Source organism: Meleagris gallopavo, chromosome 20, assembly GCF_000146605.3.
Source record: "Meleagris gallopavo isolate NT-WF06-2002-E0010 breed Aviagen turkey brand Nicholas breeding stock chromosome 20, Turkey_5.1, whole genome shotgun sequence".
Taxonomy (NCBI): Eukaryota; Metazoa; Chordata; class Aves; order Galliformes; family Phasianidae; genus Meleagris; species Meleagris gallopavo.
The window spans coordinates 3,208,693-3,227,122 of record NC_015030.2 but is presented as its reverse complement, the minus strand read 5'-3'; the positions used below and the strand labels follow the sequence as shown (position 1 = coordinate 3,227,122).

At 38.7% G+C, this 18,430-nt stretch overlaps 2 protein-coding genes across 2 annotated transcripts in view; one reads left to right on the top strand and one right to left on the bottom strand.

Moving 5' to 3' along the window:
* The window catches only part of TBCD (tubulin folding cofactor D), a 108,308-nt gene that overhangs the window by 26,286 nt on the left and 63,592 nt on the right, over positions 1-18,430 (top strand). The window lies entirely within an intron of this gene.
* On the bottom strand, positions 49-8,854 carry ZNF750 (zinc finger protein 750). The gene is made up of 3 exons (XM_010721243.3): positions 8,607-8,854; positions 2,547-4,177; positions 49-2,112 (listed from the first exon to the last, which is right to left on the bottom strand). Exons 2-3 carry the CDS (start codon positions 3,971-3,973, stop codon positions 1,395-1,397), a joined length of 2,145 nt encoding a protein of 714 aa, XP_010719545.1. The 5' UTR covers positions 3,974-4,177; positions 8,607-8,854; the 3' UTR covers positions 49-1,394.

Here is an 18,430-nt window from a genome sequence, read left to right as displayed (position 1 = left end):
TTCCTTCCCAAGGTTTATGCTTGCTGCTAATGTTCAAGCAGGTGAGAGTCTCTATTATCTGAGTGACGACTCATGTATACCCATGCTTTTGAGTGAATAATGGTTAATCTGGAGTTATTTTACTTATACTGATAGTAGATACTATTGAAATGTGGGTGAGGTGTTTATGCAGAGGAACAGGCTCACATATGTTTTTGGGAGAAGTGCAGGATATGCCAGACAGCAGCTTTATCACAAAGGCTTCTCATATGGAGCTAAAGTGCAGATGTATTATTCTGCTGAATTAATTATTCAGTGAAGGAAGTTCCATTTTTAGAGTTGATACTTGATACCACACTGCTCTTTTTTCACTTTTTTTTTTCCCCGAAATGTGTTGCAGACAGTGTAGTGAATTTGTGTTCATGAATGATTTTACATACATTTTAGGTACAGGTTACAGATTTATTTGAAAAATTACAAGTTTATGTACACAGTTGTAGAAGCAGAGCTAGCAGTTTTAGGATCTATTTAGAAGCACGCTGAAACTGATAATTGGTGATGCATGTTTTATGAAATAAAACCTTCACCAGGAGAGTTTTCTCAGGTGAAATAAATTATATAAATATCCTTCAAGGCTTGGAGTTTGAAGGTTGCCCAGTGTCAGTCTAAGCTCAGAGGATTAGGCACCTACATCATTTAGATCTTCATATTTTCAGTATTGTTTCGTAGTGGTTCAGTTAAAGCTAAACCGTGCTTGTTAACTTGGTGCAGGCTGTCTCTGGTTCAGCTGAAGTCTTGTTTTTAGCCAAAACAAGAAAAACTTGCTTGTACAAGCTTTGGGTCAGTCTGTTCAAGCTGGCCTCTGCCTCTGAGTAATTTGGACTTTTGTTTTGCATTATTGTATAATGGCGAAGTGCACTCATCCCCTGACCAGTTTTTACAGTAAACTCTAAGTAGCCAGGTTTAATCTTAAGCTTTTTTAAACTACTGAACCACGAAATAAAAAGTTGTTCAAAGAAAAAAAAACCAAAAAACTCTATTAAATAAAATTAATCCGGAAAAATACTGACAGTATGTTATTAAACAGTATTGTTTCTACAGCTTAAACATCTTATAAGAAAAAGAAGTTGTTGAAGTTATTTTACATTAATACAATTGCAAAAAATCTTGGAGATTTGTCTAATGGGCTTTGGCTTTAGTAATGAATGCAAAAATTCACTCATAAAAACCTGAGCTTATAGAAGGGAATGCTCAATTATTTAAAAATACTAATATAAAATTATGAACATTATTTACATAGGGGAGTTTGAATGTAACTTGTCATGGACCAGATCTAGTAAGGGATGGTTTGTAGAAAATTTCTGTGTAGGTGGCAACTAATTTCTATGATTAGAAACAAATTGGAAAGTGGAGTATTAAGATACTCTTGTTCTCTTCCTCAAAGTGAAGACTCTGCTGCAGTCATTTGGCCTTACTCTTTTAGTGCTTTGCTGTGATTTTGCTGATTCTTTTTGATTTGTCCTTTTTTGTCCTTTTACTTTTTGATTGCACTGAGTATCAGAAGAGTTAGGAGTAGATTCTGTACTCAAAGTATTACAGTCCTGAGGACTCTGCCCTTCATTGTCCATCCTAACTTTGCTGGGGCTGTATGCAGCTAGCTGACAGAGAGCTACAGCCGCTGTTTGTTTCTGTTCATCGCAGCTGTCAATGATGCGTAAGTCTTGAGCTTCATTACGGTGAGCCAGGAAAGGTTTGTCACAGGTGCTGTTAATAGGGTTCTTGGGGTTACTTGCTCCTGAACTTTCTGTTCCTGAGTTTTCATTTTCTGTCGTTGGAGAAGTAGCAGCACCGTTATCGTGAGATGGACTGTGGGATGTTGTTTTCAGGCTTGCTGTGTTACAGGAATCTTTTACCGAGAGGTTCAGAGGCATATCTTGCAATTCTAGAAAATTCTGACTTTCTGTTTTGGATGTGGCTTTGTATGCATGTTCATGAGGAGGTCCTGCATTTGTGTCAGCCTTTTTTGAAAGATTAAGAGGAGCTATTCCAGTGTCGTCTTCTGTGTTGGACAGCGAACCTTCATTGTTGTGGCTTTCACTTGGTGTATATGAATCTTCATCAGTGACATTAATGCTGAAAGAAATGAGGAGAGAAGAGAATTCAGTATCTGTTGCTTTTTTAAAAATTGAGGCTGAGGAACTGGAGAAGAGGAAAAGAAGAAGAAAAAAAAAAGTCTGGCTTGGTAGTCTTATAGTCATGTTTTTTATCTTTTCCCTCCCCCAAGTCTCTCTCACCATACCTCTCTCTAATAGAAATGTTTTCCTGAAATGCATAGGTACATGCATGGTAGTGGTGTTAGAGATACCTGATGCATTCAGGTGAATGAGCAGATACTCGTACAGCAGCTGGGATTTGTACAGTTGTATATACAGCTGTTTTGTGGACATATCTTACAGAACAAATAAATGCAAATGTATTTTAGAGGGATTGCATGAAATATATGCATGCTGTCTATGTGTGCCCCTAAAAATCTGACAAGAATTTGCAAAGTGATGTTATTGCTTTACCTGGAAGGCGAATCTTCTCTATCTTGCTGTGTTGGCACGCTTGGAAGTAGCGCTGGTTGATCAGTGCTTTTTCTCACAGGTCTGAAAGCTGTGAAGTTTTCTTCTGGTTGATCATATTTTCCAAGTGATGTGGAAGACGATTTGTTGGAGAGGTCAAATAAGCCCTCACACGCATGGCTTGTCTGAGTGAAGTTGGTGGGGCTGGGCCTGCCTGGGGAGCCCGTTGCTGCACTTCCTGCAAGAGGGCTCATTTTAGCATTCTCTCTTTCATTTTGATCATCTTTGGAATGACTTTTGGCATGCAGTAATGTTATTTCCTTTTCATAGTCTGCTTGTTTTTTATGTGAACCTAGAGGATATTGTTGGGAAGGACTTAAAGAAGCTGGGTATAGCAAAGTAGTTTCTTCCATTAGATGAGAACTTTGATCTCTGTTAATACCGGCTACGTGTGAAAATCGATAAAAAGGTGGATCCGTGGGCCTACAAAATCCATACGGTATTGGAGGAGTGGAATGATACTGCTGGAACAGTCGATAGTGTTCATATGCTGATGGATTGATGTGTTTTGAAAGTGGCCCAGGGTGAGGAAGAAAGTGTCTTTGGTCTTGCGTGCCGTAGACGGACAGAGCAGAGCTTTCACACTCGGAATTACCTGGAAGCAAGTAAGGTGTATAGATGGCCAGCCTATGCTCATAAAAGTGGGGCGAGTACTCTGGAATCATCGGTTGCATGTAAGGTGGAATGGAACCAAAGCCTTTTGTGGGAGGAACTTTATGTGGAAATTCTGGGAGGAAAGGAGAACCTGCTTTCCATGGGTGACTTGGTGCATGGAATGCAGATTTAGTGTGAAAAGGTGAACTTTTGTTAGAGAGCGATAGAATTTCAGGTACTTCACTTGTTTCTGGGCCTTTGCTATCTCTGTGTTCTCCTACAGGAACAAAAGCTGAGGGCCTCACGATGCTGTCCAGAAGAGGCTGCATGCCGAGGGTGCTTTCTGCTGAGGTACTGGCAGGGGTTAGTTCCTTCTGGATTGCAGGTTTCTGACCTTGGATTGTTGTGTTCGTTGCTTGGTTTTGTAATTCAACGTTTTCCTTGGCATCTTCTTTTGGAAAAGCATATTGAGGCTTGGAATCAAGATTTGACAGTCCGTTTGTGGCTGACTTGGAAGAAGTGGGTTTGACTGTAGGCTCTAGGTGATTGATCTGCTTGGACTCCAAGGAACTAGTCTTTGGGCACTTGATAACACGGTCCTGCTCTGATACTAAAGTAATGGAGTTTTTGCAGAGGCCATACTTCATATGGTTGAAAAGATGAGATTTCTCATTGCAAGTAAAGGGGCACTGAAAGCACTTATACTTAAATGGCTTTCCTGGCGGTCTTGGGATGTAATGAGGCTTCTTTGGTTTACGCTCTTTGAGGAGACTCATCTTTTTTTCTGCTTTAAACAATTAAATGTAATGATTCTTTATAAAAGCTTTCTTGTGGTTAGCTTTCCTTAGTTTAGCCTCTTGATGTTTCCAGTTTATCAGGTTTCTGGAATCCTTCTTCCCAGTTGAAAAGAGGAAGCCAACTCCCAGGGTGTCTCAGGGAAGAGGGGGTGCCGGAAAGCAGCACTTCTCTAACTGGTAGCACTGAAATACAAAGTTCAAAATTAGCTGTACTGGAACATTGGAACTGAACACAAACAGTTTCTTTTAACTATATTCCCCTTCATTATATCTACAATGTGTATTTTTTTTTTGGTAAAATAAGATAAATGCTAGACTCCAGATGTAAAATAGACACTCATTAAACTGGAACATTGTTCGGCACCTAAGCATATTTGCAGAAGCGTCCCAGTTTTCAGCAGTGCTGTCACCTGCTGCTGCTGGGGACTTGAAGGAGTTTTCTCTGAAAATTGAAGGAAAATTCATTCAGAGGATGAAAGCAGAAATCTAGGTGGAGCTATTGAGAGAGAAGTGGAGGTGGGTAGAATGAGAAGAGGCAGGTCCTGGCAGCGGCTGGGTATGGGGCAAGCCTGTCAGGCCGGTTGGGGAAAGAGAGGAGGGAGTTTCCTGCTTGGTGAAATGAGGGTGGAGTGGATTGGCTGCACTCGGGTAGCTGACTTGGCTCTTTCAGAGACTGACCAGCCCCTCTTTTAACTGCATGGCATTTCCTAACAGCCTAATCTCGATGGATACCTCAAGAGTGGCCAATCTCTCGAAGGATAAAACCACACCAATTTTCTTCCTCTTCCTAATTCAATTAAGAGAAATGAGTACTGGAGTATCTGACTAATAGTATATTCTGCTTGATAAACACATTTCACATTCTTCTGCTGTGTAACACCTTATGTATCGCTTTGAGAGACGCACAAGTAGATTAATTCATGTTTTAAAAAAAAGCATCTGACAGTGATTGATTTACAGGGGCATGATCTATCTGCCTTTCTTCAGAAAAAGTAAGGTTGTGGATACTTTGTACAGCCTAATGATTTGCTCAGTAGATAAGTCAGGAGGGCTTGTATCAGCTTGTTCCATTATGTTCGCTGATTCCGAAGGCGTGAGAAACTCTCAGAGTCAAGTTCTCATGATTTTATAGGATGTGTTATGGCAGAGATCTAAAAACTGATGATTTCATCATGAACTATAAGCATCATTATCAAAATGATGACTGTTGCAAAACCACGTACTGTATCTATTGTGTTACCCGAAACTGCAGGAATACTAATTGTAGGAGTGACTAGTATAGCTCGAATTTTTTTTTTTTAAAGCTTTTTACATAGAGGTTTGGATTAGTAGCGTTAAAATATCAAGTTTATGGAAAGAATTGTTAGTAATTACATGCTGTGAGATTTTAGTTGAAGTAGAAATGTTTTGCATTTCTTAAATCAGAGATTATTTAATAGAAAATGGCATGCAACACGTTATGAAAACAGAAGGCAGAGCTACAGAATTGCTGCTTGTTTTATCAGGTATAGTAATTCTGGGAAATTGTATTACATACTGTTTCTGATGTCATAGAAATATTAATTCGTGTTAGAATGGTAATTGTGAAAGCATTCTGAAAAATGCAGCCTACTGTATAAATAGAAAAAAAAATCTTTTGATTAGAATTAGCAAATGATTAAATCTGTGACAGCGTAAGGAAGTAGGAGTGTGCAGAGACGTTGCTTCTTAATTCTCAGCTTTTAACAAAACTTTTTTGTTGGACTTCATAGGCACTGATACTGTTACAGTGCGAAAGAAAACTACTGGAAATGTCCAGCAGCATGTTAAACTCCTGTCACTGCAGTCTGGTTAAAATAGTAGCTCAAACTAATAAAATAAAAATACAAAACAGATGTGCCTTATAGGATTTAAAAACTAATAGCCTTCATTCCTCTGAAGGATTAATAATAATGCTTTTACTTAATAAATACATAAAAACAAAAATTAAGGCTTGCAATGGGAGGTCCAGATAGGTAGCTAGCTGGATGGCTGGTGGTTTTTTTTTTTTTGCCTTAAGTGAATTTACTTTTGACTAATGGTGCGTAGCTAACTCAGACAGCTTGTAATGGACGTGATCGTGTCAGTTTGTTCTTGTTCTTTCTATCTTCTTGGAAGCCCTTGTACTGATAGTTCTTGAAAAGAAGATATTGTTGTCAAAACTCCACTGCATTCTTAGTTTGGCCATTTATGATAAGTCTGAATTTACATTCAGGTGCAGCACTTATAATAAAGAGATGTTAATTAGATTTTCTTGTTCTTCTAGCTTTCCTTTGCTTAATAGTGTAAATTCCTGTGCGTCCTGTTCCCCCCCACCCCGACGTTGTACTTGGTATTTAACTTTGATTCGAGTTATTCCTGTTCTGCAGAATATTAAGTATCATTTCTTAATAAGATAAAATGCTCTGTTGCAGTTTTAATGTTAGAAATTTAGAGCATTGGCAGCTTCTTTGCAACGTGTCTAGCAGGAGAGAATTAGGAATGCCTTTTGATGGCACGCTCAGCCTGCAGACAGTGCTTCTGGAACCAGCTCACCTGAGAGGGTAAAGCGAGGAGCTGATTTGGAAAGGGTGTTCACCTTTAGTAAACTAATGTCAGCCAGATTCATGTTGTGTTTTGCTCTTTTAATGGTTAATCCTTTTTCTTATGACTTAAACGTGCCAGTAGTAAAACATTTCTAAACTAAGCCAAAAAGGACACTTTCTCTTTTAATTTCAAAGTAAAACCCAGGAGTATCTGGCAAAAGTACTTATTTCATAACTAAAGAAATTTAAAACTATTTGAACACACACATAAAACTGGAAAAATATTAATGGTTTGAAGCAGCTGCAATTTAGACTGGCTGTATATAAATAATATTAGTTACTTGCAGTTGTACAATGCATGATTTAGATGACTGAAATTAAATTCTAGAATTAGAAAAAAATCAAAATAAGTAATTCCATTTTACTTAGTCTGGAATCTCATAATTTGTGATATTATTTAAAAAATGGGGAAAAAAATCTCGAATAGCAGGATGATAGCTTTGATAGCTTTCATGCCTTTTTTGTTTGTTAACTGAGAATTTAGTTCCTGAATGCCAGATTTGAGAAGTGAGGTTAGTTAAATACGAAATCTTGTTAGTTTTGTGGTGCAGTAGTGTTGATTTATATTTCTATAGAAAACAGGCTACTGAGATCATGGGTTAAACCCGAGGCTCTCAGTTGTTTGCTCAGTCGGCAGCTCACGTTCTTACAGCCCTGTCCAGCCGGAGAGCGAAAGCTGCAAACTTAAACTGGAAGGAAGAAGTCGTGCTGCTGCTACCTCCTTGCTTTTACAAAGGTTAGCAAGGCCAGAAAATAAGGATATAATTTAGAATTGTGTGCGTGTATGTGTAAGTACATAAAAATGTATTTCTGTGTATACTTGTGTATGTATACTTATACATATGTATTCATACACATACACACATGTATATATGGATGTACATATGTATATATGCATGCTGTTTTTTAGTTTTTAAAGCAGTCTAAATTGTTTGAGATGTCCAGCTGATCAAAGGGGAAATTTCAAAATGTCTTTTATTACAAGCAGGGCTGGTAATTAGGCGTCTTTTTAGGACACTGCTTTAGCAAACTACGTAACAGTTTGTCATGCACACTCCATTATTATTGCAGTATCCTTTGGTGATGTTGATCTCTCTGACCAGGAGCACTCACTGGGGTGGAAACATTTTGAAGGACATGCTATAATTAAAATATTGTGATGTGGCATTATTGCATAACTCAAGGACATGCCATTGTCACCTACCTAGAGTGTTGCAAGAACAAGATTTGTGAGGTTTATTCTGGTTGAGATTTTCCAGTGATTAACTACCACTCCCTTCTAAACTTCCAGTTCCTTTAAACTGAAAGATAAATTTTAACACAACTGTTTGTTAATTAGGAGGAAACATGGGCGAGAGGAGTGGGTTGGCGAGGGCTGGGAAGGAAGTGTGCGTGCAGGGAGTGAGGGCTGTGCTTGTGGAGAGAGGCGGCAGGGACCGAGCAGCCTGGCGGGGTGGTGGGGATGGGAATACAAAATCTTCGTAAATATTAACTTAATAACTCCCCATCTTAATGCACTTTAATTGGCGAGAGAAAGGGTAACTCATAACAACCCGGTTTTCTTTGCTACATTCCCACAAGCTGGAAAACTAACAAATCAAAACTGAAGTGGAATACGTGGTTTTCACACAAGCTTTTCGGATTAACCCAGTCCTACTGTATAAAGAATAGCTGGCAGAATAAGCAGCAATTCCAATCAATACAGCTTTTCTGTCGTTCTTCAATATAATACATTAACTTTCTCTACAGGAAAAAAAGGTTCTTAAAAGTTTTTCACCAGCAAGAGTAAGTTACTGTAAAAACTAAGAGTCCCTTCTTGGCACAGTCTAAAATCTTTCCCTCTCCTGTTGAAACTTTCTGCCGAAAGCTTTAAGTGGTGCAGTAAATGCACCTGCTGGGAGGAACCCAGGCTTCTGAGCCAGCTTAAAAAAGAAAACCTCCGATTTACTTTTCAGCTGTAATATAAACACATTTTTATTTGAAAAAATTCTTTAAAGAAGAGTACTTACCAGGGACATAGGTGCGTGAAACCTTCCAGGTGATCACTGTTGCTACCCTGTAGCTGTCACTGCTGAGAGAGAAGTACCTGTTCGCTGCCGGCTCCCTAAGTGAAACTGCAGGAGGTTGTTTCAGGGGGAGGGACTTAAGAAGTGTAGGAGTTGAGCCCTCAGGGTGTAGAGATGCACCTGATATTACTCCAGCCTGAAGCTACGATTCATTTGTTTGCGTCCACTGCTTTCATTCAGCATTACCTCAGCATCTCGGCTATCGAAGGGAGCTCTTGTTGCTTTTGTGCCCTCCAACAACCAAGTTTTACTCTAAACTCTGCTGTCTGTTCCTCTGAGCTGCAGTCTGCAGCGTGGGGTCGGAAATGAGTAGGCATGATAGACTGAGCTTCCAACCTACTTCACTTCACTAGAAATGACTTGTGAGCAGCAGGATCAACAGCACACAGAGGGTAGCAAAACTTAAAAATAGGAATTTTACATTCTTATTAGAAACTGGCTTTTTTTATATTAAATGTCATTTGAGCTTTAATATTGCTTTTTTTTTTTTCTCGCCCTCTCCATTTTTATTTAAATCTTTTTGTCCTTCATGAGTCTCCTCTCCGAAGGCGGGACTGAACTAACTCTAAGCTTGCCACAGGAACCTGCCAAAGCTTGCCTATAATCAGCAGTCAAATGTACAGATCCTGCAAATGGGAAGGAGTCACCTCAGTGAGAAATTGATTATCACGTCTGAACATTTGCTCAGGAGTGGTAAAACTGCATGGGGAAAGGAGGAAATCTCATAATCTGCTGATTAGTGCCAGTACTTGCTCTTAGTTGCATTTTAGTTGGAGATCATAAATGACAACTTTATTAGTGTATCTACCAGTTATCTAGTGGCTTGGTGAAATGATAAATTCTCACATACTGGTCTTTTAAAAGGAAAATCTTTGGTACTTCTGTCCAGTTGTCAATAAAAATCCATTTCAGTTACTGTAAATGAGTCCCAAGTGGTTTCTGGCTACAACTTCTGGTGGTTTTGAGCCATTAAATTTTTGAAACTTTAAAATATGGAGGTGTGAATGTCTTCTGGACATGTGCTTTCCTACTTAAGTGTACAGATTCCCATCCTTCCTGTTACTGTGCCAGTTTTCTGGACATTTTTTCTAACTACGTGCAGTTGATTTTTTGTTTATTTGTTTGTTTTGCTTTTTTTTTTTTGCTTTAATATTCACTTTCTTATAATGCAGCCTAACAGTGTAGAAAGATGTCATATTACTGTTTAGCTGTAAAATCTTCAGTTTTGTAAAGACCTGTAGGGAGGAGACCTTTGCTTCAGCAGCTGAAGATGTTACTCAGAAGTCCACAATCTCTAGTGCTTTAGTCTTTGTTTTCTGTAGCTCAAGGAAAGTTTCTTTTTTACTTGTATTTTTTTGGCATGTGATGGGGTGGAGGTGGGCTTCTTTGAGTAGAATTCGATCACATATTTTGTTTTGAAAAAAAAAATTGTGTGTTTTGGCAGCTAGAAAAAGCTACGTTGCTGATGTCTGTGAGCCACTTGTTCATGATTACTAGAGCAAAAAAGGGGAATCCTTTAATTCAGGTGACTGAATTGGGTTGAGAGGCCACACAACCCTCTTCCCTGATCTGGTATGTGGAAGGTGGATGTGATGTCTAATTGCTTCCCTGTTCCAAGGAAAATATAAAGGTTGTTTATGTTTTTCTTGCTACTTTCTGGAAAGTCACCTAGAGTCAGCTGCAAATGAAGGAAAACTGGAAAAATAGAACAGTATGTGATTGGTTTTCTTGGTGTTTGGGTGATATTAAAATTTCAGATCTAGGTGAGACGATTAATTGGTGGACCCTAGAAGAGGAGCACAATTGCTCCTTGTTTGTGCTCCTGGAAGTAATAAATCTTGATTGCAGTGACGTGGTTTCATCACTTTTGTTAACTCATTATGCTTGCATCTCGAGTATTTGGTAAACGGAACCCAGTTGCTGTTAGTAACACCCTCCTTAGTTTACTTGAGTGCAGCACTCAGATTAATTGAGATGAGCAGCAGAATGGACATAATAACATGCTTATTAATTTTTTTCCTCATATTTGTTGTTTTTTTCCTTCCCCCCAGTTGTGATTATTTTTATACCTCTGATGGCTTGAAGCTGTACTTTTATTGCTTCTTTATGTAATTTAACACATACAGTTTGGTTGTAAATTCTATGTAAAATTCAGTCTCCTGGACGTTATCACTGATGTGTTGCATAGCTGTAATTGGATTTCATATGTCTAATAACTGTAGCATAAAATGCCATTCTGTAAGTGTTAGAAACTTCATGTTTTTATATGTTTTTTTTCTGATGTTTGGCATGAAACACAAAACAAAATGTTGCTCATCAGAAGCCGTACACGTGAATGTGACAAACTTAACCTGTTCCTGGTAAGCTGCTTACCTAATTTTTATTTTCATCCTCGCGCTTCAAACTTGAATTCCCTGGATGTATCAAAGAGTGCTTGGTGTTGCTCTGGTCACTTATCAAGCCCTCTGTTAATCAGGTAATTCTCAGCTTTCTGCTCTAAAGCATAGAACAGCCCTGGTGCATGCATTGTTCTGATGCCGTGGATCAGCCAGAGCTGCTGCTGGCTTTCAGAGCATTTCCACTGGTTGTCAGTCATCAGCAGGACTGCCATGTCTATCTTGAGATGCTTTACAAATGCATGGACTTGTTATTCCAAGAAAGAAGAATGATCAAAGATAAATGAGAATAAAGTCCCTTAGTTGAGCACTGGTGGACGTGTAACTCGTGAAGCTCAGAGCCTGCCTGAAACTGTGTGACTGGCAGCCACTTCTGTCCCTGTCACTTTTGTTATGTGTCTGGATGAGTGGCTTTGAGCTAAATGCTCAAGAAAGCCCTTTTTGTTCTCTGGTTGCTCGAACTGAAGTTATTGACAGATTTTGCTATCTGTATTAACATGTTTGGACTAGGCTGCCTTACAGTCCTGGGGGGGGCAGAGGTATTTGAATGTAATTGGTGTAGTTCATGCTGTGCCCCAAAACATTACGTGATTCTTGTACAATATTCTCATAACTATTTTCTTCTATCCCATATGAATAGTCATTAGTCTTAATGCTTTTCAAATAACAGCTTTGAAACGTGCCTTTGTTTCTCATAATGATTCCAGTCCCTGACTTTGGAGATATGTCTGGGCAGATTACCTTGCTGATGTTTGTGGGCCACTTGTTCATGATTACTAGAGCAAATTATTTGTATGGGAAAAGAATAAAAGCTCAGCAGTTAATAGCAACTGCAGATCATATTTTTAGATATTTATTGTGGCCTGCGTTGTTAGTGTTTGGCCTGGAACTGGGATGATCTTCCTTCTAGTTCCCATCCTCACCCTTGGGCAGTGAAACATCTCGGGGGAAGTTGTAACCTCAGAAACTGAGACTGTAGGCAAAACTGGCAACTGTTTATAAAAAGGAGCTTTGGGTAGTCATTCTTTTCATTATCAGTCCTTTTAACAGAGATGTAAAATATGCTTTTCTTGAGTTTCTACTTGATGTTTTGGTTATAATTGCCTTTTAAAATTTATTATTCCTAGTGTTTTTCATGCAGAGTGTTTTTGCTTTGATTTCAAGATTTACGCCAGAGATTCTAAGACAGTTTTCTCACTCATGTGAAGTGAAGTTTTTTCTCATGGAATCCAGTAGTAGGATCTGAAATGAATTGTGCCACGTGCAGTTCTGGTTTATATGAAATCAGTCCCACACATTTTCTTTGAGGCATCGTTGTCTGTCTGCAGCAATGCCAGTCTCACGAAGGAGAGAACATGATGCATGCAGTGAGAATTTCTGGACTTAAAAGGTTTTTAGCTTTCAGTCATCCTTTGAAACATGTCAAATTTGTAAAGATTTAGATGATAAATTTGCTGTCTCCTACTTAAATTTTAAAGGCAATATAGAAGAGCAAGTGAGATCTGCTATTTTATTCTTTATTTTTTAAATCCAAAGCTCTTGAACTGCAGTTTGTCTGTGTTTTTGAGTTGGATGCTGTGTGTTACCAGCTCAGTCTTTTTAATATGGGTCATGCAGCTACTTTTGCAATATAGAGAAAACATTCTTTCGAGCTAAATGACAAGAAGTCATTAAAATTTTATGTTCTGATGCATTTTTGTGAATTTCTACATTTGGAATTGTAGCACTCTTAAATGAAACATTTCTGACTGTACAGTGTGTGTCAGGGCCAAAAACTTGTATTTTAGTGTGGTTTCTATATGATTTCACATCTTTTGTTTTGTACTGTATTTGTGGTTTTGTAGGCTTTAGACTATTATTTATAGGGTTTTTTATTTAATTGGGTGGGGATAAATACTAAACAAACAAGAGAATCCTAGTTTACTTGAATTTCTGGTTTGCTTGTGAAAGGACGTTATTAAAATTTCTCTTGATGACAGCATAGTATAAACTTTCTAGCTAATAAGGTGTGTCATATATAGGAACATGAAACTTCCTAGGTGTTCTCAATATGTCAGTGGCGAGACTGAAAGTGTTCTCATGCTAAATTCTCCCAAAAACTCATTGATTCAATGAGCTCAAAAGTCCCAGCTGTATCTGTTAAATGGCACCCGCATTGCCATCATATAACTGTAAAAAGGTGTGTGTAAGGTTGGTAGCACTGGCATCTTGGAAGAGCAAGAAGAGGAAGCCAAGGGCAAGGAGTGTGGAAGAACTCTGCACTTAAACTTGCAATACAGTAGTGCTTATTTTGGAAGGATTCCAGCCAGGAAGGCATTATTTTTGGTCTGCCTACATTCTTATGTGCCTTTACCTATTCACAGTGAATTGACTGAAACGATCCCTCTCCCATTTTTTAAACTGTGGAAACAATGAAAGCAGCATTTAAACTCATGATGCTGATGAAATAGATAAACAATGGCTAATTCAGAGGTGTAATATTGGTGGGTCAGTGTGAGTGATCCAGATATTGAATCCATGTGTTACTCTCAGAATAAACAGAGAAGAGTGGGGAAAAAAAACTCAACTTGTCAAGAACCATCATTTATTTCTTCTATCAATTACTTTCAGAGTAAAGGCAGAAAAATATATAAAAAAATAAGAAACATTTATGTTTGTACTCAAAATTACTTTTAGTGATGTGGAATTGAGATGGGATTTAGGATGTCCTGGAATGGAAAATTTTTTAACTTAAATTGAAAATTTAGGATGTCACTGTGGAAATTGGAATGACTTTTTACCGTTTCAGTCAAAGAGGGCAGACACTGTGCTGCTGGTATCCAAAAAGACCCTGGCAAGGGAAATATTTTGTGTACTATTAGTGCTGAATGGTAAGCATACTGCTTAAATAGGAAATGTTGATTATTTCAGCATGGAAAGAATGTCACTGTATGCACAACTTCCATCATTCCCTCAGCTTCTGGTGTATATATCATTAATTTGGTTAGAGGGAATATGTGCTCTTTGATAGTACCAGATTCAGTGGTGTGTCAGAAAATGCCCATGTGTTGGCTGGTATTGATAAGACAGTAGGTTTGTTTGACAGTATGGAGAATGGTGCTTCCTGGTTGTTGTATACCAATGTTAGTGTACTTTAAAAAGAAAAAAAAAGTCTGAAAAACTCTACATACAATGGAAAAGGAACATCTTTTGCTTGTCCAGTTCCATCGTTCCACTTGTTAAGAATAAAAAAAAAAACATTAAATAAAACCAATACTGATTTCAAGAGTGTTCTATAATGAGGTTTAAGTTACACATTTAAGTAGTCTCAGAAAAGTGTATCCTAGAGCATCTTAAACCTGCTTACATGCTCTATTTTTAATATCTTCTGTGTTTTCATATTCCAGAGTAAGTTATTTGATACTGACTTGCAGCTGCCTCGGTTTTTGGAGGAGGACACATCAGGAAGTCAGGCTCCTGAAATGTGCTAATCTATCCTGAAGTGGTAGTTAATTGTGAGGCTTTTGGCAAGCATCCAGGTACTTTTCATCACAGGTACAGGAAGAAATGAAAAAAGATCTATCTGTCTTAGGTGGACTCCTAGAATCTAGAGAACACCCAAACCTGAAAGGCTGGTTATGGAAGAATTTCTTTTCTCTAACACCCAGGTGAACTTTAAAAATGATATATGATACTGATACTGAAAATCGTATTTCAAAAAGTTGTAATGGGAATGTCATCATAATGGTTTTCAAATTAGCAAGAAGGTATTAAAAATATTTTTTCTTCTAGAGAGATTAAATGAAATGGCTGAAGCTGTAGCAGGAAACGTCCCTCCCCCAGTGCAACTGGGAAATAGTACAAATGCTAAGCAGGGAATAAATGACAATGAATTGCTTCTAGCTTTTTCACTGCAGGGTTTATCTCAATATTGCACAACCTTAGCCTAAAGGTTGGGGTTTCTCTGGTGATTTTTCTTTTCTGACATGCAGTGTTATGAATTTGCAAAATTTTTATACTCCTTCAGAGCAAGTAATTCACTCACTCGGTAGGATTCCTTCATAAACCTGTTTCTTCGTGTCCTTAAACTGCAATTTGCTACTGCTGAAGTTAAAGGAAGAGCTGTTAGCTGTAACCTGTATGAAGGTCTCTGTTTAGCTCTCATGTGGCCTTGGGCATGAGTGTGTAGGTTAATTTCTGAAACATTCAGTGCTCTGTGCTTCAGCACTGAAGCAAAGGTAGATCACTGCTGTCGTAGGTCAGCTGTAGTTCTTTCGCTGTAGCCAGGTAGGGGTTCTTACAAATTGTGCATTTTTATGGCTGCATTACATAATGATGTTGAGATAGACTGGCCAAAATCCAGATCTGTCTGCTTCCCCGCTGGCCCTCTGCCATCCTCAGAAGCTTGCTCCAATTTTAGGGTTGTAGCACTTGGGCAGACCTGCCATTAGTTTATTGAAGCAGATGCCTGGGAAATGAGCATTAACGTCCATTTCTTTAAATACTATATTTAAGTAATATGAGTGGTATCAAACAGCGAGTCTTCAGCAGAGATGTAGTTAAAATGCAGTTCTTTAGGGCAACATCCACCTTAACCAACAATCCCTTCTGTTCTGCCTGAGAGCCAGTCTTTGCATTACATACTTTCCACCCTCAGCAGCAAGGCAGACAACAATCTCCTCTGCAGCCCAGCTGTGATTCATGGCTAGAGCAGGTCTTTCCTGTGTGCTGACTGAGATAGGTCCATGGAAAAAATATCACGTGGTCATATAATTAAAGACTCTCTTAATTCATTACGTAGCGAGAGACTGAACTGAGATTGCAACCAGACAGACACACTTCTCCATAGTCACAGGTTAGAAAAAGCCCATTTGGTCTGTGGATATGCATATATATATATAGCCTTATATACGTGGTCAGCATTAAGAATTGTGAGAAACTTATGGCAGCTTAAGATGCTCCAGCTGTTAAATTCAACCATATTGTGTGAGCATGCCTGACTTGTGATACTTTCCCCTCCTCTGGCAGACTCCTAACTAGGTCAGACTTGGGTGCAGGGCTGGGAGAAGAGAGGCCACCTGTTGACAGTTTTTAGGCACTTGTCCTACAGGATGCAGTAATAGAGTGTTTCCCAGGATGCTTGAGAACCCTCACTGCAGAACGTACTCTGGATGAAGTAATTCTTTAAGCGTAAATTCTCAAGTACACAGTTTGTATAGAAAACAAGAGAACAAATCATAGATGTTTGGCAGAGCTTGAAGCAAATATTTATTTCTGATAATGAGCCTAACCTAAAATTACCTATGTTTATATCAGTTGATAAATTAAATATCAGCAGAAGAGCCATAATAAAGTTCTGATTAGGGAGTTCCCATTGCTAAAAGAGGTTAGAGTGCCATATGTGTCTTAAATCTGAAATTCTTCACAGTGAAAACTCAGAATTCTTTTTTTCTCTTCATCTGTTTTTCTTTTTTGGCACATTAACGATAAGTATAGGTATGTAAAACATGGGAAGTTGACATACTGTAGATATGGCTTGTTTACACTTCTCTATGCCTGAGGCTCACAAAGAAGGTGAACCTACAGATGACAGATACTACTTCAAGGAGTTAGTTTTGCTGAAGAAAAATCTGAATAAAATTATTACTCAAAACTCATTTTAAAGTTGAAATATTTTTGCTACGTTTTATCATTCTGGGGCCCCCAGCACAGGAAGGACGTGGAGCTCTTAGAGTGGGTCCAGAGGAGGGCACTAAGATGATCAGAGGGCTGGAGCAGCTCTCCTATGAGGAAAGGTTTGAGGGAACTGGGCTTGTTTAGCTTGGAGAAGAGAAGGTTCTGGGGAGACCTCATTGCGACCTTCCAGAACTTGAAGGGAGCCTATAAACGGGAGGGGGAACAGCTGTTTGTGAGGGTGGGTAGTGATAGGACAAGGGGAATGGTTTTAAACTGAGATGAGGAGGTTTATGTTGGATATGAGGAGGAAGTTTTTCACCCAGAGGGTGGTGAGGCACTGGAACAGGTTGCCCAAGGAGGCTGTTTATGCCCCATCCCTGCAGGCATTCAAGACCAGGCTGGATGTGGCTCTGGGCAGCCTGGGCTGCTGGTTGGTGACCTGCACACAGCAGGGGGTTGGAACTGGATGAGCATTGTGCTCCTTTTCAACCCAGGCCATTCTGTGATATTCCAGTATGTTAATTATAGTTTGAAAATGTTTCTCTGCATAAACCACCCATAGCAGTGCAAGCCTTATATCGAAAGGGTAACATTGGCTTAATCTGTTTTAAGAGGAACGTAATTCTAGTTTTCAACTAAATTTAATCAGTTCTTAACTTGAGATTCAGCGCATGCATCTGTTCTAAATGAACTGGAGTTGACGTGGAATTTTGTAATTTTCTCGTGTAGACAAGACCTAAGGCTAAAGAACAGGTTTTTGTTGTTGTTTGTTTAATTGCTGTATTTGTATGTTTTATATGATAAACACTGCAATATGTAAAAACCATGACAAGTTAAAGTAATATTCGACTTCTGATGGCATCTGTTATAGCTTAGGTATGTGTATACTTTAAAGTACCTTTAAGAAGCAATGAGAATGGGCTTAGTTACCTATGACCTTTCACTATCCAGTAACTTCCATGAGTTTTCATCCCTATTTGTTTAGTGTTAATCATCTGAACCTGAAAGGTGCTAAGCATCTGATTGTTTAAAAAGCGAAGTATCTGTGCAGCCTGTCTCTAGGAGGAGAGAAAATCTGCCTGCAATGCTTTGAAGCCCGGAGTTGTTTCTTTATTTTCATAAGGCTTGAGCAAAGGGCTGTGTTGCAACCTGCAGTTATGTTGTTAGGTAAGGCAGGGTGGAGCGTAACAGGTGCTTATTAATACCTCTAGGCTACAGGTAAAGGTGACTGTATTTTCTTGAGTGTTCACAGAACTAAACAGGTGGATATTGTTATAATAATTGGGTTGAGAGTGGACACTACTTATTCTCTGTCTTTAATGGCAAACTTTTAATACAGAACTATGAAAGAAATGGTAACTTTCAAAATTAAGTACCTCTTCAGGTCTTGTCCATGCTCTGTCTCCCAGCACCCTACTTTTAAATAGCAGCTAAATAGCATGTTATTTAATTTCGAAAATGAATTAATCTCTGCTTTTTCTAAAGCAACAACAGTTTCTTCTGGATTTTTTTCTTGTAAAGATTTTTTTCGCGTGTACTTTTTGGTGGAATTGATTTCAGGTGTGAGTTGGGTGTGATTTTTTTTTTTAAATCTGAAGATTTGAAACAATGGAGAGCAGAACAGTACAACACCATGACCATGCTGAGGACTGAAGAGGTGGTTATCTGATTAATTGAATTGCACAACAGATACAAAATGAAGAAGCTGACTGCAGA